Source organism: Mustela nivalis (genome assembly GCF_964662115.1).
Source record: "Mustela nivalis genome assembly, contig: HAP1_SCAFFOLD_1717, whole genome shotgun sequence".
In the NCBI taxonomy this organism is placed as follows: domain Eukaryota; kingdom Metazoa; phylum Chordata; class Mammalia; order Carnivora; family Mustelidae; genus Mustela; species Mustela nivalis.
This window is the reverse complement of record NW_028134947.1, coordinates 51,829-76,144: the sequence shown is the minus strand read 5'-3', so window position 1 is coordinate 76,144 and position 24,316 is coordinate 51,829. Positions and strand designations below refer to the sequence as shown.

Genomic DNA, 24,316 nt, shown 5'->3' with positions numbered 1-24,316 from the left:
AGTCAGTTAAACATCTGACTCTAGTTTTCCTCTCAGGTCGTGATCTCAAGGTTGTGAGCTCGAGCCCCACTTCATACTCTACACTCAGCACGGAGTCTGCTTGAGTTTCTCTCTCCCTCTCCCTCTCCCTCTGTCCCTCCCCCTGCTCTCTCAATCTCTCAAATAAATCTTAAATATATATATAAATATATCTTAAATATATATTTTATATATATGTGTGTATATATATATATATAAACCTAAAATGTAGTATATTTTGAAGATATTCACATAGTAAAAGAAAAGCAATTAGACTACATAGTAATGTATTAACTAGGAATGCTGAGTAATTATACACCAAAAGGTTAACTTTAGTTATTTTTTGGTGATGGAATAATAGACTGCATTTTGTCCTGCGGATCATTGCTGTTTTCTAAATTTTCTACAAAGGAAATGTGTAATAAAAGTTGTCTTTTTAATCCCTGCAGGAGAAGAATGGCTAACATTTATTGAGACCTTACAAGGGATCAGGTGGTTTATGTGTGTGTGTGTGTGTGTATGCATGTGTTTGTAAACACACACACACACACGCACACACACGCACACACACACTCCTTGCTTACAATAACCTTAAGAGGCAGAATCCATGATTATCATCTCCGTGTAACAGATGGAGAAAATGAAGCGCAGAAAGGCGAAGTAACTTGCCAGAAGGCCCCCATCTAGTGACCGGTAGTGGTGGGATTTGAACCCGGGCTGTCTGACGCAGGGCCTATATTTTTAGGTTAGGTGCCGTCTTTGTATGGTTTGAATAATACCGATGATCCTTGAGCTATAATCCCCACAGCACTAACCTAGTTGCACACGCTGATTAAAGGAAATGAGTAGAAAGAGCCTCTCCTTCCTGGAGTCTTTGTTGCCAGCTGATAGGTAAACGGGGACTTTCAGATCTCCAGTCTTCCTCTCAGTTATCTTGCTTAGTAAATGAAAGAGTTTGTGTATCAGATAATGTAGTGCAATTGACCTTTCCGCGTATCCGTTAAGAAGAGTGTGTTGACTTTACCAAACTGCATTAACCAAACTGAAAATGTATTTTAAAACATAGCAAAGTGAAATGGCGTTAAGTAGCGTCGATGTTTTTTCTATCCTCTTACTCAGTCCTGCATGCAGCCACTGGGTACCTTCATGAATCTTCTAATCTCTTCCAGAAGATAAGAAAGAGAAGTATAGGAACAAACGTGGGCCCCGCCCATACCTAGGAATCAATATGTCGAGTTCCAATAACAGTGAGGTGGAGAGTGAACTCGTCCCTTCAGTTCAGAGTACATAATTACCATAGATCAAAGGCATCTTGAGGAGACAATGGATTTTCAGCAGTTGTCTGGTCTGTTTCTGTTGTAGAAATTCTGTTTTTATTCAGGCAGTTAAGTTATAATTGGTGGGATTATGCGTTTCTTTTAAGGGATGTAAATTGGGTGTTTCGGAGTCATAATCTTACGTTAGAAAATCGTCTCTTGAGCCTGGTGGCTGCACCCACAGGATCTGTTTTTTGAAAACTGTCTGCCTTTATCACTTAGTCACTAACCTGATGATTTACTAGCAGACAGGGCTGGTGGAATTAGGAGGTCAGGACTAGCATATTGCCGGATAGCACTACCAATAATCATGAATCCTTGAGACTGTAAAATACTGCAGTTTAGCTAGTGCATTACGCAGAGGGAACTAATTACATTTGGGGAGCCCGTTACAACATTAGACGGAGTCTCTGAAATCCGGAAGGAATAGCCACTCTCAGTCCTGATAAACTGCCTAATTCTCCTGGACTTCTGGTGGGAATTAGGATTCACTGCCATCAACTGTGCTAAGCGGCCATTTTTGGTGTCTTTTCCAGAAGAAGATGAAATTCCAGAGAGGTGCTGGGAGTCTGTCTCTGCCCTGCCTTTCCTTCTAGCATAATTAATACAACTTGTCAGTGAGAGGATCTGTTCACCAGTGGGCCAGTCTGGCTGCATCTTGTACCAGTGGTCCTCCTGGCTGTTAGGGAAACAGGACTATATAGTGTGTCCAGGAAGTTCCCCTGCGCCCTCCTTCTTCCCACTGCCTTCTTGAGGACGCAGCATGGTGTGGCGAAGTGGCATGGAGACTTGGTCCTGACCAGGATTTGTCCCCCACAAGCCTTGGGCAAATCAGTTTTGAATTTCTTCAGTAGTAGAATAGCGAGATTGACGTCTGCTTTACAGACCTGTCAAGATTAACAGATACAAAGAATAGAAAACTTGTCCTAGAGGGTCTGGTGCCTAGTAGGCACTCAATAAATAGTTATTATTGTGATGATAATTATAGCTCATGGCTTGTTAGAAACTCAAAGGTTTTTAACATGGAGGACATGGGGAGATGGAGAAGAAAGGGGAGTTGAGGGAAATTGGAAGGGGAGGTGAACCATGAGAGACTACGGACTCTGAAAAACAATCTGAGGGTTCTGAAGGGGCTGGGGGGGGGGGAAGTTGTGTCAGCCTGGTAGTGGGTATTGTGGAGGGCACGCATTGCATGGAGCACTGGGTGTGGTGCATAAACAATGAATTCAATGTATTTTTTACACTGAAAAGTAAAAAAAAAAAAAGAAACTCAAAGGTTTTAGGTCATTCCTATTTTTCTCAACCCAGAAATGTGAGCTGGCTCTGGGTTCTAGACCACAAGAGTCACAAACTGTTGTAGGAGTTGAGAGATAAGGTTAAATAAAACTGTATAGCTAGATTTATTTTTCCAAAAGCCTATAGAATTTTGCCTTTTTAAAAAATCATCTCTTCCTGGGCGCCTGGGTGGCTCAGTGGGTTGGGCCGCTGCCTTCGGCTCAGGTCATGATCTCGGGGTCCTGGGATCGAGTCCCGCGTCGGGCTCTCTGCTCAGCGGGGAGCCTGCTTCCTCCTCTCTCTCTCTGCCTGCCTCTCTGCCTGCTTGTGGTCTCTCTCTGTCAAATAAATAAATAAATCTTTAAAAAAAAAAAATCATCTCTTCCTTCTTCTCATTTGTTCTTTTTTTTGCCTCTTCCACTCTCCTTCACTCCCCAAGGCAATCCATGGAATAGTTCTATGATTACCATTTCAGAACTCTGTATGGTTTTGTTAGAGATGAATTTATATTAATTATTCTGCCACACAACAGGTTTCTAATTACATAACAGTCTGTAGTCTGTACTCAAAATGTAACGTGATTTTTGTAAACTAATGAACACTCTCCCTCCCCCTCCCCCAACTACAATGTCACACATCCCTATAATAACCCCAGTTTCCATCACTGTCGCTGTGAACTTTCTTCATTCTGCTTGGAAATGTTCAGTTCTGCCTTTTTGTGAAGGATGTGTTATTTGTTTGTTTGTCTGTTTGTTTGTTTTTTAAGATTTTATTTATTTATTTGACAGAGACACAGGGAGAGGGAACACAAGCAGGGGGAGTGGGAGAGGGAGAAGAGGGAGAAGCAGGCTCTCCACTGAGCAGGGAGCGCAATGCAGGGCTTGATCCCAGGACCCTGGGATCATGACCTGAGCTCAAAGCAGACGTTTAATGACTGAGCCACCCAGGTCCCCCGTGAAGGTTGTGTTCTCAGTAGAAAAGCAGCAGGGGCCCCTGTGTGGCTCAGTGGTTTAAAGCCTCTGCCTTCAGCTCAGGTCATGATCCCAGGGACCTGGGTTCGAGCCCCGGGTCGGGCTCTCTGCTCAGCAGGCTCCCTGCTGAGCAGAGAGCCTGCTTCCTCCTCTATCTCTGCCTACTTCTCTGCCTACTTGTGATCTCCATCCATCAAATAAATAAATAAAATCTTAAAAAAAAAAAAAAAAGAAAGAAAGAAAAGCATCAGAGCAGTCAGAGTCACTCATCAGAAAGCAGGTTCAAGGATCTGTCTGGAGCCCTCCTCTCTGTCCTCCCCGCTGCTTGCCCCCTGCTGATTCTCCCCAGACCTAAAAGAGCCAGATTCAGGACCGGCTAGCTGACTGCAAAAGCCCAAAGATACACTCTCTTGGAAAAACGACTCTGGGACTGACAGGCATGCTCTTCCTTCTGCCTGAAGTTTGGGCCGGAACGTTCCTGTGGCTGAGGGAGGGCTGAGGACGCACAGGAAGAGCCCTGCGTGTCTGTCCCCACCTCGGCCACCAGGGAGTGTCCACAGGAAGATAGGTCTTTATGAAACCAGCCCCGCTGGGCTTCTAAGCTGTGTTTATGAAATATTGTCCTCGTTCTCGCACCTTCTCTTATTTGCTTTGAGGAACGGACCAAGAGCCGGGAAGCTCTGGAATCCTGCCACTTGCTCTGGAATCCTGCCACTTGCTGAGCTTTGAGTGTGCCCCTGCGGGGACCTGGGGGCCTGGCCGGGCAGGGAAGTAGCCAGCCTGTTCTCAGGTTTCCTTCCTTCACACCTCTCTCTCTGCCCCCTGTTGTTTTTCAGGTAGTGAAGCGGATTTTAGCTCCTCCAGCAGCACGGGCAGCATTTCCGCTCCTGAGGTCCATATGTCTGCCCCGGGAAGCAAGCGGTCCTCTTTTTCACGCAAGTAGGCACAGTTTCCTGCTCTGTAATTATTAAGATGCTTTACACAGGTGACTTACCTGTCCTTTACGTTCCTGTGGAACCACCTGAATGAACTGTCATTTCATATTTTGTTATACTCAGTGAGCAGTTTTTGTTTTCTATAATGATTTGAAATTGGAACTTTTCACTGTCTTCCCAGTAGCGGTCACAGGGCTTAGCCAGGGTGTGTCTGCTTGTGGCCGTCTCTCATCCAGGCCTTGGCTGTGTGGCCACTCGCCCTTCTCTCCCTTCCCCTTCCCTCACTCACCTGTGTACTTACCTGGTTCACAGGTGAGTATCTACTGTGTACTTACCTGGTTCCACTTCCTACCTGCTTCCCCTTCATGAATCTGTCATCTCTTAGCTCTGAAGCCTCTGACTTCACCATTTCTTTCCACTAGCTGAGTTTGCATTTTATCCTCGTGAAAGAGACATAGTGAGCCCTGATTACTCCCAGCGTTCACTTGGGGAAGGGGTGAAAAGAGAATAAAGTTCATAGACGTGGGTGGCCATCACCACAAGAGGCGTGAGAACAGAAGTGCTACAGATGTGGGCTCTGGAGCCCCAGCTGCCTGGGTGTGAGGGCCCGCTCCACCCCCTACAGGCTGTGTGGCCCTGAGCAAGTTGCTTAACTTCTCTTTGCCTCAGTTTCCTCATCTATAAAATAGGGCTACAGTCATACCCACTTCGTAGGGTTTATTGATAGGATTAAATTAGTTCATGCATGTAGAGTGTGGGTCCATGCTTAGAGCGTAGCAAGCATCAACAGATGTTCGCCATGGATGCTATTTGGGTTGCGGGAAGAGGGGGGCTGTGGGAAGTCATGAGCTACCATTTACATTTGGCAGGAAAAGTGGTAAGCCTAGGATTCTCTCCTACTTTCAGTGACCTTATTCATTCAATAGGTATTTATTGAGCATCTACTATGAAGGTCTAGAGATAGGGCAATAAACAAAACTTCATGGAAATTATATTCATTCTAGTAGGAAAAGAAAGACAATAAATACATAAATAATAAAATTTTTTAAAAAACACACAGAGAAAGGCCATTGAGACTAATAGGATGTATGGCATCTTTAGGATAGGGTGTTTCCAAGAGACCTCTGTGATACGGTGAGCTCTGAGCCAATGACCCAAACAGTTCAATGGAGTGAGCAGCAAGACCTCTGAGGATGATTTGTCTTTAGATTTTAGGCAAATCCCTTCACTTTCGTGGGCCACAGTGTCCAAGTTTGTAAAAAGAGGGTTGGACCACATAATTTTTAAGGTCCCTTCCTTCATGGAGAAAAACTGATTAGTTACTAAAAAGTTGCATTCTCAGGATTCAGCAAGCAAATATTTCCCATTTCTCTTCAGTGAGCAAAACATTTAGCCGATGTATTTTGCTTGGGCTACTGTCACAAAAGAGTTAAGTCCACAATGAAAAAGCACAGTTATTCTAGCCCCAAACATAATCTATTTTGGAAATAAAGTACCTCTAGGATCACAGAATATGAATATAAACATTTTCTGTATAAATCAGTTGTGGCTTCCTCTGAGAATAAACCATTTATCTAACCCATTCAAGAAAATTAGCACATACCTATAGTACAAGTCTCAAAGAGCAGAGAACAAGAGAAAAAAAGAAATGGCCTGTCAAAGAAGCCAATTTTATTAAACATTTCAAAAGAATTTGTGTGGTTAAGTTCCAAGGTAATGTCTACAATACTGAGTGACTTAGAGAAAATTGTCTGGTCTGGAATCTCTGGTTTCTCCAAGTGACTGAAAACTGAAACGCGAAACCTAAAATAGCTAAGTAGAATTATGTGCAAATCAGATACATGCTTAATACATGGAAAATTGGAATTGGCAGTATTCTATCCATTATATTCACTTTTTTTTTTTAATCAGACCCAGGCACAGAGCATAGTCAGTAGATTTCTGTGAGGTGGTATCTTGGACATTTCACGTAATTTTTGTGTTCTCCAGGGCTGTGCATCAAGGACAACTCCCCTAGATGGGTTGGGTATCCTTGTCAACCTTGTAATAGTTTATGATCCTTTTAAATGACTTGTGCCTCCTATAATAAATGAATTTTCTCTGTGGAGAATCAGCTTCTGGGAGGAAGGTGAGCAGAAACTTGGGTGGTGAAGGGGTGGGAAAAGTAAGCAACAGGTGGAGCTGGTGAGAATATTTTTGGTGGGATTTTAAAAACAAGACTTAAGGATTTACAAATGATCTCTTCTTACAGAAGGCCAACTCGGCTGACATTTCTGAGAAATTCTTTCTCTTTTTTTTTTTTGAAGATTTATTTATTTATTTTAGAGAGAGCGAGAGGGTGAGGGAGAGGAAGGAGAGAGGAAGAAGGAACAAGGAGAGTCTTAAGCGGACTCCAGACTGAGCTCAGGGCTCAGTCCCATGACCCTGAGATCATGACCTGAGCCCGAATCAAGAGTTGGACATTTAACCGAGTGCATCATCCAGGTGCCCCTGAGGAATTCTCTTTCTTAAACTGAAATCCTAATCTGGCCAAGGGCAGATAGAAGTGAGAAAGAAAAAAAAAATAATAAAGTTTGGAATTTGGAGTCAGAGAGACATGGCTTGAGTTTAGCCACCATTATTTATTGGCACACGAGCCAGAGCTCCGAGCCTTACTGCTCTGGAAAATGGGGTAATAGTGGGTGGCATCTACCTCACCGAGTTAATTGAACTAACGTATGGGTGCTTAACATGGTGCACAGAATTTTATAAAAGGGCCATAAGTGGATATTTTCATCAGTAGTGGTAAGAATAATATTGATGGCCATGAGGATGAAATGATGATGGTGGTGTTGATGATTGTCTTATTTTGCTTGGGCTACTGTCACAAAAGAACACAGACTTGTGGGCTCACACAGCAGGAAGTCACCCTCTCACAATTCTGGAGGCTGGAAGTCCAAGAGCCAGGTGTCCACAGGATTGGCTTCTTTGGAAGCCTTGCTCCTTGGCTTAGAACTGGCCATCTTGCCTCTGCTTCATCAGCAGAACCTTTCTCTGTGCCTGTGTTCACTTCTCCTCTTCTTATAAGGACACTAGTCGAATTGGATAGGATTTCATTGGATTTCATTACCTTTCTTAAAAGCGGTTTCCAAATACAGTCACATTCTTAGGGACTGGGGGTGGGACTTCTATATTATGAATTGGGAGTGGGGCACGGTTCAGCCCATAACAGTGACCATGGTGATGATGATGATAGTAATGTTGCCGTGGAGTAAAAAGGACAACATCGGGCGAATAGACATTCTCCTTGGCCCCTTGTGAGGTTCTCTTCTTCTCTTTCTCTTCATTTCCATCACTGTATTCAGGTGTGCAGGAGGGGGCAGGGGCAGCAGAATTCTGTCTCCTCCTTGTGGACTGCATTCTTCTTGTCCACCACACCGAGGGATTTAGTGTGGGCTGAGGAAAGTAGCATCGCATTTTCCCGGCCATGGCCATGGCAAACATGGACCCTTGGCCTCTCCTTGAAAATGTTTTGTTATGACTTTGTACCTCCATGTGTTAGCATTTAAACTGAACTAAATGTAAGGAATAAGACTGATACTTTTAAGCATGTAGTTTCTTTTTTATAAGTTAGCTATTATATTCTAACCACTCATTTCCTGAAATATAATTGAAGATTTAATTGTACTTTAGTAGTGTTTAGTACTTGAAGGGATTTTGCTTTATTCAGTATACCAGATGAGTAGTTCTTCAAAATCCCCATCTAATTTCATTTGTATCTTAATGACTGCTCTGCAGTAAAAGTCAGTGGTGAATTCTTCAGGTAATAACCACATCCATAGCCAGTACCTACATACCATTTAAAAGCCCCAGACAATATATTCTATTTGTGTAAAGTAAGGAGACATTTCTTCAGAGTTTAAAAAAAAAAAAAAATCTGTATTTAAATCTTAGTTCGGCTGTGCGTTTTTGGACCAGATTTTTCCCTGAACCACAGTTATTTCACATAACTGAATACTTAATGTAATGTAAATGAGAGGTAATAATTGTACCAGCTTTATAGCATGGTGGTTGAAATTAAGTAAAACTGTGCTCTCAAAGCATCTGGAACAGGGCTAGGGTCTCAGAAGGTCGTTAGTGAAGGTCGACTCAGAAGGGGATTGCCCAGGTCAAACTCAGGGCTAGCTCTTTACTTTCAGCCCTGGCTTGTAGTGGTTAATCTTGCATATTTCTCACTGTCACATTCAGAAATAGTCAGGCCAGCTGGAGTAGGCTCAGAAGTGAAGTGTGGAGAAGCGGATCCAAGCCAGAGCCCGTGTTCTTTTCTGCTGCTCAGCCCAGCACCCCTGGGCTGCTGAAGTTGGTTTGTCACAAAGCCATCAGTCCATCTGTTCCATATAAAGTGTCCCCTTCTCACGAAAAGGAGGCAGAGTCTATCTGGATGATTTCAAAAGGAAAGAACTTTTTAACTTTAGAATTTGGTGATGTTTCATTTATATGTGATTTACTGGGTTGACAGCTAGTTGAAATTACATTTGATTTTAAATAAGTGCAGTTTCGGAGCCAAGTTTACCCACACGCACACGCACATTTACACACGTTTCTCATTGATATGCGTCCGTTGGGTGCAGCTGTAATCGAAACTGCAAGGGGGCGGGCCATGGTCAAAAAGCAGTACTTCTGTGTGAAAGTATCTTGTTCTCTTCTGTTTCCTTGTAATGTCATCAAGAAATATTCCTGACACCGAACTGTTACCCTATTTAAGTAATTTCAACATTCTCAAGTTGCTTCCTTACATAGTGGGTGTCAAATCTCTGGAAGTAAATGAATAGGGAAGTCCAAACAAGTTGATCCTGTCATACTATCCTGCAGCGGAATCGCCCTTCACATCTTATCAAACGCACTTGCATGCATTCTTTGATTCACATCAACTCTGCAAGGGAGGCAAGAAAGGTTATTACAGATCCCCTTGTATTAAGTAGCTTACTTGCCTAAGTTCCTAGTAAGTGGCAATGCCAAGGCTACAACCCAGTTTATTCATTTAATAGTCATAATTTCAGGAGCTCCCACCATGTGCCAGCAAGTAGTGGGGACAGAACAGACTATGCTCCGGCCCTCAGAATGCCTTCGTCTAGCAGGAAGGACACACAGTGTGTGGTTGTGATGCCATGAGATAAATTTCAGAATACTAGGGACCACTAAGGAGCCCCATGTACACAAGTCTAGAGAAGGAAGAATCCAGGAAGGCTGCCTGGAGTAGGTTTCCATTGGTCTCGAAGTTGGAGATATCCCAAGGCTTAGGGTAGGGAGCAGGAGGACATTCTAGGCAGAGAAAACTGTAAGTTCAAACACATAAAGGTGATGGAGAGCTTGGATCATCAAGAAACTGTAAGTTGTTTGGACTTCTGGAATACAGAGGGAGGAGGGAGGAGTGGCAGAAGATGGGTTGGACGGGGAGGTGGGATTGGACCTCATGAGGCATGGGGGCAGCCATGACAGCCATTGAGGACAGTGACATCCAGTTCCATTTTGGAAAGGCCACTCCAGCTGCTGAGGGGGCAAGACGACAGGCCGGGAAGCCAGGAGAGGGCTGTTAAGTCATTGGGGGTGGAAAGAAAAGGAAAGAAAATAGGTGGTTAAACTATAGACTTGAGACATTTGTGTGGGCTGTGTTCATCTGTCCTCTTTTCTCCTCCTCCTCTGTGGGCAATCCCCTTTCTCTTTATCCTCCAAATGAACCACCCTGGTTTTCTTACCCCAATATGAACCAAACCCAAACATGTTGAAGCTGAAAACAGGTGTCCTGGCACAGCCTCCAGAGGGGACCTCAACCAAATCAATATTTGACGCGGGGTGTGCTCTTAACAGCCATTTGGGATTAATCCAAAGCAAGCTTTATGGTCAGAAACTATTTGCATGAATGGCAGGCGATGAGGTTGTCCGTGCTAACGGCAGATGGAAAGAAATCTCGGGCAGGTGGGAAGAGGGTTGCTCAGAAGGACAGTTTGCTAGTAATTATGTTGCCCTTTCAACTCTACGCATTGAATTTCCTTAGTAGTAACTAGCATTGGAACACTGGGCACCCCAGGCATGTGAACATTTTACATGCTTTTCTCCCAGCCGAGGGCCCCATGGGCGGAGTAATGGAGCTTCGTCACACAAGTCTGGCAACAGCCCGCCCTCCCCACGGGAGAAGGACTTTCTGTCCATGCTGTGCAGGAATCAGCTGAGTCCCGTTAACATCCATCCCAGTTACGCGCCTTCCTCCCCAAGTAGTAGCAACTCTGGCTCCTACAAAGGAAGCGACGGCAGCCCAGTCATGAGGTGAGTGGGCTCCGGGGTCTGAATTTGCCCTCCTCGGTAAGTTTTCTTGCAAAAACTTAGAAACTTGAAAGAAAAAAAAAAAAAAAGGTATACAACTCTTGAGCCTTATTCTGTAGTAAAGTCACTTCTCTTTCCTTTCCCCAACTGAGCTAATCCTTCAAGGGCAGCTGCAGAAAGAACACAAAGCATAGTTTCTGCTAAGGCTTATCAGTCTGAGGAGTGACAGGCCAGGGAGGAAAATGGCACAGGGGCAGTAGGGGGGACCGACGTCTTTCCCTCAGAACAGGAAAGAGTCATTCAGGGGTTGGTTCATTCATTCAAACATCAGATATGGCTTGAGTACCACATTGTGCCAGGCACTGTGTAGAGCACTGGGAACGGGACAGTGAATGGCAGAGAGGGTCTCTGGGCCTACTGCCTGGAGGACACTAAAGACATTGCTCATTTAATAACAAAAACACATTTAAGGTTATCCTGTGAGTACCGGTTGCTGTATGTGTTTTTAAGAGGTCAGGAGGGGATCCAGCTCAGTCTGGAGGGATCAGAGGAGGCCTCCCTGAGGAAATAATTTTGAAATGGAATCTGAAGGTCAAGCAAGGAATTAATTAGTCTGGGGTGGGGGTTGGGGGGCAGGAGGTTCTGGAAAAAAGGACCTATGCAAGCTAAGGGGCCACGACAGAAGCGCTAAAAGGTTGGGAGCTGGACATGGGTCATCTTGGACGGAGCGCATGCCCAGGGGGAGCAGAGCAAGTGTAGCGGCCTGGACGGGTTCCAGAGTCGGGGCAGAAGCTGGCAACTTTCCTCCCTCGTCTTCTTCCTTCTGGGTGGTCATTCTCGCTCATTGCTCTGGTACAGCAGGGATGCCCCAAGCTTGGCCAGGCCTGAGAGAGGCTGACATTCCAGCTCAGGAAGTTTTCTCGAACCCTGGGCACCTCTCTTACAAACCACATTCTGGTGACAGTGCAGTAGCCTTTACCCATTGGAAGAAGAAAACTTCTTCCAATGGGTAAAGATCAGATCGTCAGATCAGCACCCTCACACCAGGGATTGATCTAGAAACAATTTGAATCCAGCTCCTAACCATCAGGATGGTTAGGCAGTGGCACACTGTGTGGAAAGTCAGGACATCTCATTCTCCCTCCCACCCCGCCAACCCACGCATTGTCCTCTCATCTAACAGTGGGTTACTCTGAACCCACAGGCAGGCCCGTGCACAATTGTGCATTATTTTGTATGAGCTCATTCCCTAAGCTATAGAGAATTCTCCCTCTCCACTGTCCCCACCTTCTCCACAAACACCCTCCCCGCAGTCTCCCAAGAAATGTGAGGTCCTAAGTTGGCAGGTAGGTTCCAGTCCCCCTTCCCAAGTGAAGGACCTTTACTGAGGTTGAAGACCCCCCCAGACACAGCTGCCGTTCTTTCTCAGGCAGTTAGCTTCTCAGGCTGTTAGCTGTGCCCTAACTGTTCTCACAGAAGAAGGAACATTTCATTGCTTGGATTGTTTCAGGCGCTCTGGAAGGTACATGTCCTGTGGTGAAAATCACGGTGTCAAGCCTCCAAACCCAGAACAGTATTTGACGCCTCTGCAGCAGAAAGAGGTCACTGTGAGGCACTTGAAGACCAAGCTGAAGGAATCTGAGCGGCGGCTTCATGAAAGGTGAATCTGCGCGCCTTTCACTCCCATGCGGGACACTTTCTTTTCCCATCAAGTGAAATCCAAGCCCACACTCTAGAGAAATAGACAAGAAGAAAGATGATTTCACTGAATTTTTGCCAAATTCCTTAAATTGGTCTTTCAAAAGAGCCATTTCATGTTCCTGCCTGATTTACTCCTTCAGGAGGTTGAGGGACCCTTTCAGGTTAGAGGGGATCCCTGCTTTCTCTACGGGTGTACAGCTTTGATGTGAAGTGTTGGGCGTGTGCGTGGCTATTTTTACACAGCAGGAACACTGGCAGGAACAGTCCCCTACTTCCAGCAGAAAGGGTCACACAGAGGGGCCCCTCTCAAGCCCTGTTTCTCTCTCTGAGAGGGTGGATGGCCTGTGTATTGTGATTCCTGCAGGCTATTTCTGTGCTGAAGGAAGAGGTTCATTATTCTTGGCTAAGTGTTAAGGTAAAAAACAAAAAACCAAAAAACAGCCCGTGCTTAAGAGATCTTATCTCAGAAAAGACCTTTGACATCTTGGGGCAGGCCAGATTTTCTGCTTAATGATTTTCCCCTGGAACATTCTGGCATAGCCGCACCAATCTCTGACCAGGGTAGCTGTGAACTCAGGGTGAGGGGAGCATGAGTCAGACCTCACTTTCTGGAAATCTTTGTTTATGATTTGGGGAATCTACTGAAGGGGTTGAGCAGTCATGGCAGGGAAGCATGGGAAGGCAATGGAACTGGAGAATAGTCCAATCTGAATTTAGAGAAGCAAAACTGACGCCATCCCTTCATACAGATCATGATCCTGACTGCCTGGTCTTCATATCCACGGAGACTGTGAGGACTTGTATTTACATTGACTGTGAAGAAATGAGAGGTCAGGAAGAATTTTTCGACAAAGATCTAGAGATAGGGTCCCGTGAAGGATCTGAAACAGTGGGATGGATCTTCTTCAGTGTCGCATGGCTCCCCTATCCTCTTTCCTTGAGAAGAGTCAGAATAATCAGTGTTTCACAAAGTCCTTGCGACATGCAGCATTTTTTAATTTAAAAAATTTTCAGATTATTCTATGATCAGAACAAGGCTGCAGGCGGAAAACTTAACCAGTCTGCCTTGTGTCTGTGGTGGATGACCTAAAGTGAAACGAACTTTCCTTCCACACAGTGTAGACGTAGGAAAGGGTAGGCGATGGGTGGACAAGCAGGCAAAGAAGCTCTAATGCATTCCTATGACGAAATTTCAAATATTAAGTACTGAACAGAGGATGGTGCTTATACTTACCACACCGCCTGACAGGTCATAAGCCCTCAGAAAGAAAAACCATTTTTTATTCTGATTCAATTCCAGGCTAATACCTGTGAGGGAAAAAAACAAAAAACAAAAAAACAAACAAACAAACAAACAAAAAACCTCAAAACTGATTTAACCTCTGCGTTTCAAGGGGGAAGAGCCCGGGCTCTTGGCCGAGTGTGGGCATGGCCGTCTGTCTGCCCGGCTGAGAGCCGACATTTCCCTGAGCCCCGCTTGTCTTCTCCCCGCAGGGAGAGCGAGATCGTGGAGCTCAAGTCGCAGCTGGCCCGCATGAGGGAAGACTGGATCGAGGAAGAATGCCACCGCGTGGAGGCGCAGCTGGCCCTGAAGGAAGCCAGGAAAGAGATCAAGCAGCTCAGGCAGGTCATCGAAACGATGCGGAGCAGCTTGGCTGATAAAGATAAAGGCATCCAGAAGTACTTCGTGGACATAAACATCCAGAACAAGAAGTTGGAGTCTCTGCTTCAGAGCATGGAGATGGCGCACAGCGGCTCCCTGAGGGACGAGCTGTGTCTGGACTTCCCCTGCGATTCCCCGAGGAAGAGCTTGCCCCTCGGCACCGCTTTTGGCAAGATGGCGGACGGGCTGGCTCTGGAAGAGCAGGTCGTGGAGGAAGGGGCTGACCGCGAGCTGCTGGCGGGAGGCGCCAGGGCCGAGGGCGCAGATCTGTTGGATGGGATGGTGACGGCCGCCCCCGGCGAGGCCCCCGACCTGGAGCTTCTTCGCTGCGCGCGCAGCGCCGAGGCCCTGGAGCTGCTCCCGCTGGCGGCGGGTCAGGAAGAGGGCGGCGCGCTGGTGGAGCAGGCCGTGCAGACTGACGTGGTGCCCTACAGCCCCGCGGTCTCCGAGCTCATTCAGCACGTGCTCAAGCTCCAGGACCCCTGGCCCTCCAGCCCGGCGTCTCCCGAGGAGTCCGGGGCTGACTCGACCGAGAGCTTCCCGGAGTCCTTCTTGGCATGCCTGGTTGATCTGACGCCAAGAAATCCCAACTCCGCCATCCTTTTGTCTCCCGTGGAGACCCCATCCGCCGCGGGGGGTCCGGCGGCCCCTGCAAACCGCCTCATGAGAGAGCTGGATTTTGCAGGCTCGGTGGAGGAGAGACTGGACGTGGTCGTCCCGCTGCCGCGGGGGGCCGCCGGGAGGCAGTACTGGAGCAGCAGCTTCCTGGTGGATCTCCTGGCCGTGGCCGCGCCCGTGGTCCCCACGGTTCTGTGGGCCTTCAGTACTCAGAGAGGGGGGACAGATCCGGTCTACAACATCGGGGCGCTGCTGCGGGGCTGCTGCGTGGTCGCCCTGCATTCGCTCCGCCGCACCGCCTTTCACATCAAAACCTGAAGAGAAGTTGTCGCCCTGTGCCAGTCTGTCCCGTGTCCCGTGCTGCCCTGGGGCGGGGGGTGGGGGAGGGGAGGATGAGGGGAGACAGCGGGTCAACCTGTGGCGGTCTGTGCTCTGTCGTTTTGCTCCTCGGTATTTGATTTGCACTATATTTAGTTGACACCTGTTCGCTGTCTGAAACGAGAGGTATCTTCAAAGGCATGGAGACGTGGTTCAAGTTCAATGTCCCACCAGTGGTAGAGAAAGCATGCTCCTGACCCTGCCGTGTCGTCCGAGGTACCTGTGCTTCTCCTAGTGGTTCAGGAAGAGAAAATGCAGAGTTTGCACTTTCAAGACAGCTTCTGTAAGGCCGGCATGTTCGCTCCTTGCTTCGCTTTGTGCCGTTTAAAAATGTGTAATTGTTACAGCATTCCAGTGGTCTTGTGCGCAGCAGGGGACTGTAACCAAAAATAAAACTGTACTCGTGTAATTGGTTTGAAGAAGTCTTGAATAGCTCCTTAGTGTCTTACTTGGGGTTGATAAGGTTTGAGTGTTTGGGGTTTTTTACTAAATGTAGCTCCAGAGTTGTAAAATGGCTTGTTTGTTCCTAAACCTGTTAATTGATGAAACTGTATGTAAGTTCACAATGTATTAACTTATTTTTTGCTTATTATATAGTGTTTTATTGGGAATTGTTTGTAACCATACACTTCAGCATGATGAAAATAAAGATTAGTGTTTCCATTTAAATAAATGTTTTATCCTCCTGTAAAATAATTATGTTTAGTGTTACTCCTGTATATGGTAAGAAAGACTAAATGGATAGGTCCTTTCTTCTTTAACAATAGGGGTCTGTAAAATGGAATTAAGGAATGAGAAAGAGGGGAAAAATTATTAAAGAAAGGTGAGGGTTTCCTACTGTCTTTAAAAAAACTTTGCTTCGGAATAAAAGTAGCTTTGATTGTTTGCTCTGAAATTACCCATACACTTTTTTGGTCATATATTTATTCCCTAAGGATGTGTTGAGTATTTGCAAAAAAGTTGGGTTGATTTTTTTTTAGTATGTTAGGGATACAGAGAGGGAGAACATGCTAATACCGTATGCTTCCTCCCCTTGGAATGATAGGATGAGGGTGGGTTCGTGGCTAGGAAGGATGAGATAATATTTGATTTTCTATAACCTTATTTATTCCCCGCAGTAACCTTGTGAGGTGGGTATTAGTCTGTTTTACAGGTAAGGGAGCTAAATATCAATGAGGTAAACCACTCACAATTCCATCGTTCACCTCAGAAGCCAGATGTCAAGTGTCTACAAAGCAAATTTTTTTTTCCACTGTAAAAGGAAAAAGAGATGAGGCGATAGACTAAGTTTGCACCCAGAAACTATCCTTCTCTAGCACTTACCACTTTTAAATATACTGTGTTTTTACTTGATTTACTTGATTATTGCCCATCTCTCCCACTAAAGTATTAGGTTTCTGAGGGCGGGGATCTGTGTTCCGTTTTGTTCACAGATGTATGTCAAGAACGTAGAACAGTATGTGGCGCATAGTAGGGGTTCTAAAAATAGCTTTTGAATGAATTAATTCATCCAACAAATACTTACTGGGTGGTAGGCACTTTACCAGACCTGCCATCAGTACTAAAGAAGGCAGATAAATCTTCTGCCCCCAGGGAGCTTAGGTTCTGCCCCAGAACATGCCTACAAATGAAGAAAATCATTTTAGATGGTAAGTACCTCTAAGCAAATAAAGTGTCTTGACCAAGAGTGACAGGGGTAAAGGTAAGGAACAAATCTCTGAAGAAATAACGTTAGTTCTAATGGATTAAAAAGAGCCACATATGTAAAGACACAAGGAAAAAAATGTTTCAAAAAGAACAAATGCAAAGGCCCTGAGTCAGAAAAGGGCAGGACATGTTACAGGGGCAACAAGGAGGCCCGAGTGACTAGAGCGCGGAAAGAAGTGGAGGAGGTGGGCTATCAGAGAAGTGGACAAGAGGCTAGTCTGTATGGGGCCAGGTAGACCATTCTAGAGTCGGTCTGAATTTATCCCAAGTGCAGTAAGAAATATGAACAGACTTTAATCAGGACAATGACACGATCTGTGTTTTGTTTTCACATTTTTTTTTTTTAACTGCTGCTGTGTGTGGAATGCATCGTAAGCAGGCAGGAGTTGGAGCCGAGAGACTGTTAGAATCGTCTGGATGAGCGATTATGAAAACTTGGTGCTGGAAGTGGACCTAGAGATTAAGTTGACTAAAGATAAAAGTCGAAGACCGAACTGAGGTGATTTGCAGAGAGATTGATGCGGGGAGGCGATGCGGTAGAGTTAAAGGTAGAGAGAAATTAAGGATGACTCTTGGGTTTTTATTTGGGCACATGGGTCAGTGATGGTGCCATTTACTGAGAATGGAAAAAGAAACATGTTTGGGAGTATAAGTTTGAGATGTTGAGTAAATATGTACGTGGAAATGCCAAGCGAGTCATTGCATATATGAATGTGGAAGCCATAGGCATTGTCAGGGCTAGAGTCATAAAATTGGGATTCCTCAGCCTTTACAGATTATTTAAAACCATGAGCTGGATGAAATCATCCAGAGTGTGGAAAGAAGGAAAGAAAGCCAAAGACAGACCTAGGGCACGTCCACGTTCAGATAGAGACAGAGGATAGAGAAGCAACAAAAAAGCTGAGAAGAGGCAGTCCAAAGGTAGGAGAAGAACCAGGGGAAGGTGGTATTGTGAAGACCAAGAGGGGACAGTGATTTAAGAGTGGAGTGGTCAACTGTGTGGAAATCCAACCATGGAGCTGAGTAACACGAGAAGAGATACATGCCCACCGGCTTTGATGAGGTCTTAGCGACTGTCAAGATCCTTTCCTTGGGAGAAGTGGAGATGGAAGCCAGATTGAAGTGGGCTGGAGAGTGAATCCAGGAGGAAAAGTAGAAATCAATGTGTACTGCCCCTTTTTTTTTAAAATAAGTTTTACTTTGGAAGGTTGCTGGGACCTGGGTGTAATTACAAGGAGATACAAGTTACAAGCATTTATTTTTCAATATGGAGAGGAGATAGAACGTTGTTTGTGTGCTTTTGTGGCTGAGCGATGGAGAAAAAGAAACTTAATCCAGAGGAGGAAGGACTCATGGAAGGAGAGAAGCCCTTTAAAAGGGACGTCAGGCACAAGGATGTAGGTGTGGAGAGAGGTGATTTGTCTCTGATAGGGCCTTTCTTCTCTTGGAGTACACATGCGCCTCAGGACACACATGGCCACTTAGCACGCTGTAGAGCAATTTGGCTGAAATGGAAGGGAAACTATTTCTGGAGGTGAATAACCGGAAGTGTCCCAAAATAATGAGCCATGCTGACTCAGGTCCCTTCCTGTGGTCCAGCCCCAGCCTCAACCAATACCTCGATGCCATTATCTTCCTTACAGTCCCTCCTTGCGACTATTTTTGGCTGTTGCTAAATTAAAGTATTTTTACCTTAAGAAAAATTATGCGCTTGTTTTTGGGATCCCCTGTTGCTAGAGAAACCAATGTAACACACAAATTCAGCCCTGTTCTTCATGAGTTCAAGACGGATGGAGAGATGGGCTCTGGTGAAGAATTCTCCATGAACCACAAATATTTATGTTGATTATCAAATTGGAGGCAGCTGATCACGAACAGTGACTTGCTTTGTCATAATGATTTGTATCCCTCTTTCAGTAAACCAGAGGAGTCAAACAAAATGACCTCATCTGAGACATGGGACACTGGATGTCCTATCCACACTGAAACAAATGTGGGCAAAGGTGAAGCAAGACATCCTGGACTCGTTGTTCTGTTTTTCTTTTCCTCACCCTCTGCCTCCCCGCCCTTCCTCCTCCTTCTTCAGGGTTTCAGTATGTATAGCGTATGGAAAATTACTGCTTTTATTCAGAGAAGTCTCTCACAAATGAGTCCCTTGGAGTAAATAAAAGATGGAACGTAACTTGCCTTTCGGTAGCCGAAGGCGTTGGCTGGTTTTGTGGACAGGATGATGTGATCTCAGAAGCGCTCAAAGTTGCATTCAGTAATTCGTGTGCCTGTGATGCACAAATAGGCAGGAAAATGGAAAAAGAACAATTCCACCCTATTGAACAAATTGCTGTCCCATCAAAGCAAATGTTAAGCATTTCCTACAGTTCTGTGTGCAAACATTCCAATTTATAAGAAAAGATTTTTTTCCCCCCCAAAGGGATATGCTGACCTTTCCAAGCTGAGCTGTTCAAAAAGGGGGAAAAACACATTGCACTCAGATGCCAAGCGTTTCTGACATTTGTGGCAGGAGAAAAAGGAAGTCTGTGATTTGCATCTATCACAGGCCCTGCCTAAGTAGTGGTTAGGTCTGATATGTTTTTCTCTTGAGGACTTTTCATTTTAAAAGGTTTAGGGGCAGTTTCCAATTTCCATTTTGGCACAGTGAGCATGTCTACAAAATTCTTCTATTCCCTGTCTTACCAGGCAAAGTGTGCACAAAGAAACAGTACCCTAGGAAATTAAAAATATTGGTTTTTAGCAATCAAATCTTAAAAGAATGTCAAACTCCCTGTTGTCCCAAACGAACACAATTAGAAAATCCGCATGGACTAAACAGGTGGTTATGAGGTACTATTTTTAAACCACTGGAGGACGTGCTGTGCTGTGACTACTGATTCTCTTGCAGTCACAATGGCTGTGGTGACTAATGGTTACAGCAGTCATTCCAAACAGTTTTTAAAATCTCTGAAAGTTTGTATCAAATCTTACTCAGAAGAGTTTGTATTAAGATTGGAATACTTCCCTACTGTTTAAGTTTTGTAAATGTGTCTCTCTTTTTAAAGATGTTTTCACCGACATAAAAATCCCCATATGTAAGCCACATGAAAGTGCGGTTTGGACACGGAGGTGCTGGCCTTGGAGCCCTGCCATTCACCTCCCACTCGTCCCCTGCAGCGGTCTCAGCATCACCTCAGAGAAGAGCTAGGAAAGCAGTTCACTAAATATGGGGGCGGTGCTTGGAAACCCGCCTGCCACCTGCAGGGAGACTCCCAGTCCCCGGGACTAGTATTCTGGGTGGTGCTAAAGAGCTCCATCCTCTACTGTCCTAAACAGATGAATCCTTCATGGAGCCGTTTCCTAATCTTTCCTCACGCAACCTTGTTTGCCAGTGATCTGCTGGCTTAACTGTGAAGAGGATCTCACCCCCCAGTTCGTATCAGCGCCTGGGACTCTGCCAGAGCCGAGGGTTGCTGCTGGCCTGAACACCAGGTCTGCCTCCCTCTTGAATGCTTTTAAAGGCAGGCATCCTACTCGCCGCTCCTCACCGCCCCAGAGTTCTTCCCCATGGTGATCTTATCTGACCCACGGTCAGGGAGGGTTTCATTCTCATTCTCTGAAGGTGTTTGATCAAAGGGCTTTTGAATATCTTTGAAAAATTGCATTTTTGCCAGACTGGTGCTGTAACGAACTGGAATATGAAACCCGTGAACAACGGCAGTGTTTCTGCAATCTGATGGTGCAGTAAGGCCCTCCCTCCCCTTCCTGGCAATCAAACAACTCGCAGTGTTTGACATGGTGTGCCAGCCTTACTGTCTACAGTAAACAATAGGTGCCGGCATTTTAAACTGACCTTTAATTTTTCTGAACCAGCCCATTGTTTCTGGCTTGTTGGTTATACCGAGAAAACGAACAACGAAAGCGGTCGTCATCATTTCCACATCTCGCACTGAAAGCAGTCCATGGAAAAAAGTCTTGAAAATGATGACCCATGTAATTATCTTACTCCATGAGGGTTCCTTCTAATCAGCTATGAGGTTCACATGTGCTGTGAAGCTTTAGAAAGCAATACAAAGCACCTGTATTCTTCTGTACTTTAAACTTAAATGAAGGAAGTTAAATATATCTGTAGCCTTACGTACATCTTAGTTCATTTACCACTAAAAGAAATAGTCAAAACATTTTTAAAAAATTTATTTCATAAGCCAATATATCTAATGATGATGACATTTTTCTCCATAAGTAGGTAAGTACTGGTTTTATTTAGGAATAATCAACAGGTTTGGAAACTGCCTTGATATATAAATTAAGTGAATGTGATTTGGGGAAGAAGTTAGTATCTTATAATGAGCCAAAATTGACATAAGAGTAAGAAACCATAATGATTTCCCTCAACATACCACCAGCTTAGAGTATGTCCTTAGAATTTCCTATGCATGGAAATGGCTTTTTCTGTGCCATTTATACTCTCTATCAGATCCTAAAGAGACATGTTCAGAAGATAACCAAAGTCAGGGACACGGTTTGTGGCAGGACAGTCTCTGGGTACAGCTGTAGTCTGCATATACACAAAACCTGTGACCTTGGCCAATGATCAAGTGAACAATGATCCACTCAAGTGAGCTAATTGGCCCTTTTTTGCAACTGTGTGAATATGAGCCATATTTCATTTTGTTTTGATTATAATATCTGACCCAAGTAAACTGGAAATACAGTCATAATGGCATTGACATACAGCAACAGTTGTTATTCACATGACAATAAAAGCAAACCAATTTCCTTATTAAACAAGTTCTTAGAAAACACACATAGGTGTTATCTACTATAATTTGTAACATCATTGTCACTGAATTCTTTAAGAATTAGAAAGGAAATTCTAATGGTGAACCTTTGGCAGCTGGCAGTTTCTAGAAAAGAGGACTTTGAAATCATAGTCCACGATGAATACTGATTAACCACTAAGGTAACCTGCCCTCAAAGCTTGCTATAATTAAGCACACAACCGCCTCTCTAAGCTTTGGTTTCATCTTATGTGAAATGGGGTAGTGTCTACCTCACTAGTTTGGGAAGAGTCATTGATATAATTAGGCTCTCAGATACTGCTGAACACATAATGCTTTCCCTCTCTTAATTAAACTTGCAGTTCACCATAAAGGTGTTTAAAAGATTAACATGGTAAGATCAGCCAACGTCTCCCATCGTCCACAGGGTGGGGGCTGCCAAGAGTGCACAGCAAAATGTGGAATCATAACAACTACCATTTGCTGAGTGTTTTTGTATGTGCCACGGGCACTCTTATGAACACTTAAGAGTCTCAGTCAATCCTTAAAACCATCATCTCCATTTAAATGATGTGCAAACTCAGGCAATTTAACACTGCACCATTTCTACAGCTGAGAACTCTGAGCTCTCAGAATTGATGCAATCAGATCAATATATAGGCAAAGCACCTGTATGAATATCCATGGAAGTTTCCAGAAGGAAAGGCTGTAATTATCCTGGTTGGCCACAGACTTCTAGCCTAAGTTTCTGTGCAAAAGCTCCTGCTTGGTGAATTAGCAGGTGTCAGTAACAGGTATTCAGGGTAGAACTCCAGGGACCGAGGGGAGTATATGTGCGTAAGAGGGTGTTCTGGAATAGTATGTTTCTAGCTCTGGAAGATCAAGGCTTTTGGTGAAAAGAAACTATTACTCTCAAAACTTACCCTGGTTCCTTAATGAGCATGCCCAATAGCCACGACTAAGGGGCATGGAAAATAAAAGGTGGGAAGCAAAATTAAAAAAAAAAAGTTATATACAAAAGGAGACACAAACTAATCCTATTAACCTTGGAACACCATTGGTTTTACTGAAGCGAAGTAAATTATATGAAGATAAAAAGACCTCCCTTTTGATATCAGGACAAAGTACCTCAAATTTTAAAAACCTATGTAAACAGAAAACAAGTTTACTAAGTTACTCACTACTAAAATAAGCTCTTCATGAACCCACCTTCCTCATCCTTCCAACTCATCTGAGAAAAGTCTTCCCAGAAACAATCCGTAAGCCCTAGTGCACAGCTACCCCTAAAGTGGCTTCAGCCAAAACTCACCACGGTAACTGTTTGCTTACACACCTTATGAAAGATTTCTTTTGAACAAGGGGCTAAAGGCTGTGAAAATCGTTGCAGTAGGTTAGTTTAAAGCTGAACTATGTAGGATTAAACAAGATGTGTGTTCGCTATATCTGGTCCAGGCCATCCCTTTGGTGATCACATCATTAGTGACAAAACAGGCTTTTTGGAACACTGGCCGCGGTCAGATTTGCCCCTCCCCGTTAGCACACACAGAACCGCTGGAAACTCCATCTGGATGCCGGTTCCTACAGCTATCCCCATCCTACCAACCACTGATCTCCATCTAAAGAATAGTTGCCATCCTGGACAGAGGTGTGTGCATGTCCGAACTGAGGAATTTAGATACTGAAGTTTAAATTCGCAGATCTAAAATGTTGATCAAATTAAATATCCTACTAAAAAAGAGCCAAAAGTCCACTAGAAGATGTCCTCAGCTACAGCTTAAGAGTGGAAACCATACATATATATATACAGAGAGAGACACACACAAAACACAAAGTTTCACATTCTGCTTATCACTTGGTATCTCAGTACAGGAAATGCACAATTCAGATAATGGGTGGCATTTCACTAATTCTATCTATGCCTACCCATATTTCTTCTTTACTTTTACTAATAGGCTTCTAAGATTGACAATTCCTAATTAAAATTAAAAGAAAACAAACTATAAATTTCAAAGCTAAAAGTCAGCTTGTCAGCATGAAGTGTTTATCATATCATATATATTTAACTTACTTCACAACTTCTTTGGGGACCATATTACACCCAGCTTAACACAGAAATTCAGATTATATATCACCAGAAGTTTAAAAAAAATTCCAAAATTGCTATTTATTCTTTTCCTTAAAAAAATCTTTCTAATTAATCATACAAAGAACAATTTCTGATCAGTTTTCATGTCTTTTTTTTTTTTTCCCAGTCTTCACTTCTAATCAAAAATAAAAAAGCAAAAAAACAAACAAAATCCCACATCATGAAAGTCATGACCAAAGTAGAATTCAATACTTCTCAACTACTGGGGAAAAGCAATAAAATTTATTGTACTAAAAGAAGAAGTTACCCTTTATGAATCCCAAATTTAGAGAAATCATGTAGCATTCCATAACTAAAAATGAATAAATACAAATAAGGGAAGGGAATATATTTGTTACTAAATATTTGAGTCTAATTCTATTTAATTGGAAGTTTATTGGCAGAAACTCTAATAAACATGATAACTGAAAATGTGGCTTGGGACTATAAAAAGCAGATCTTTACCAAAGTTAAATGTCAACTGGATTCTACAATCACATTTAGTCTAGGCTAAGGACTTAGGGTGATCTCACTGTACAG

The 24,316-nt window shown here is 44.1% G+C and overlaps 1 protein-coding gene across 1 annotated transcript in view; it reads left to right on the top strand.

The window, feature by feature from the left end:
• The window catches only part of SYBU (syntabulin), a 36,715-nt gene extending 20,640 nt beyond the window's left edge, over positions 1-16,075 (top strand). Inside the window, exons 2-5 of the mRNA XM_082750688.1 lie at positions 4,417-4,519; positions 10,615-10,818; positions 12,326-12,475; positions 14,011-16,075. Of these exons, the coding sequence (XP_082606814.1) occupies positions 4,417-4,519; positions 10,615-10,818; positions 12,326-12,475; positions 14,011-15,115 (1,562 nt within the window). The 3' untranslated portion in view covers positions 15,116-16,075. The remainder of the gene's footprint in view (positions 1-4,416; positions 4,520-10,614; positions 10,819-12,325; positions 12,476-14,010) is intronic.
• Positions 16,076-24,316: the final 8,241 nt, after the last annotated feature.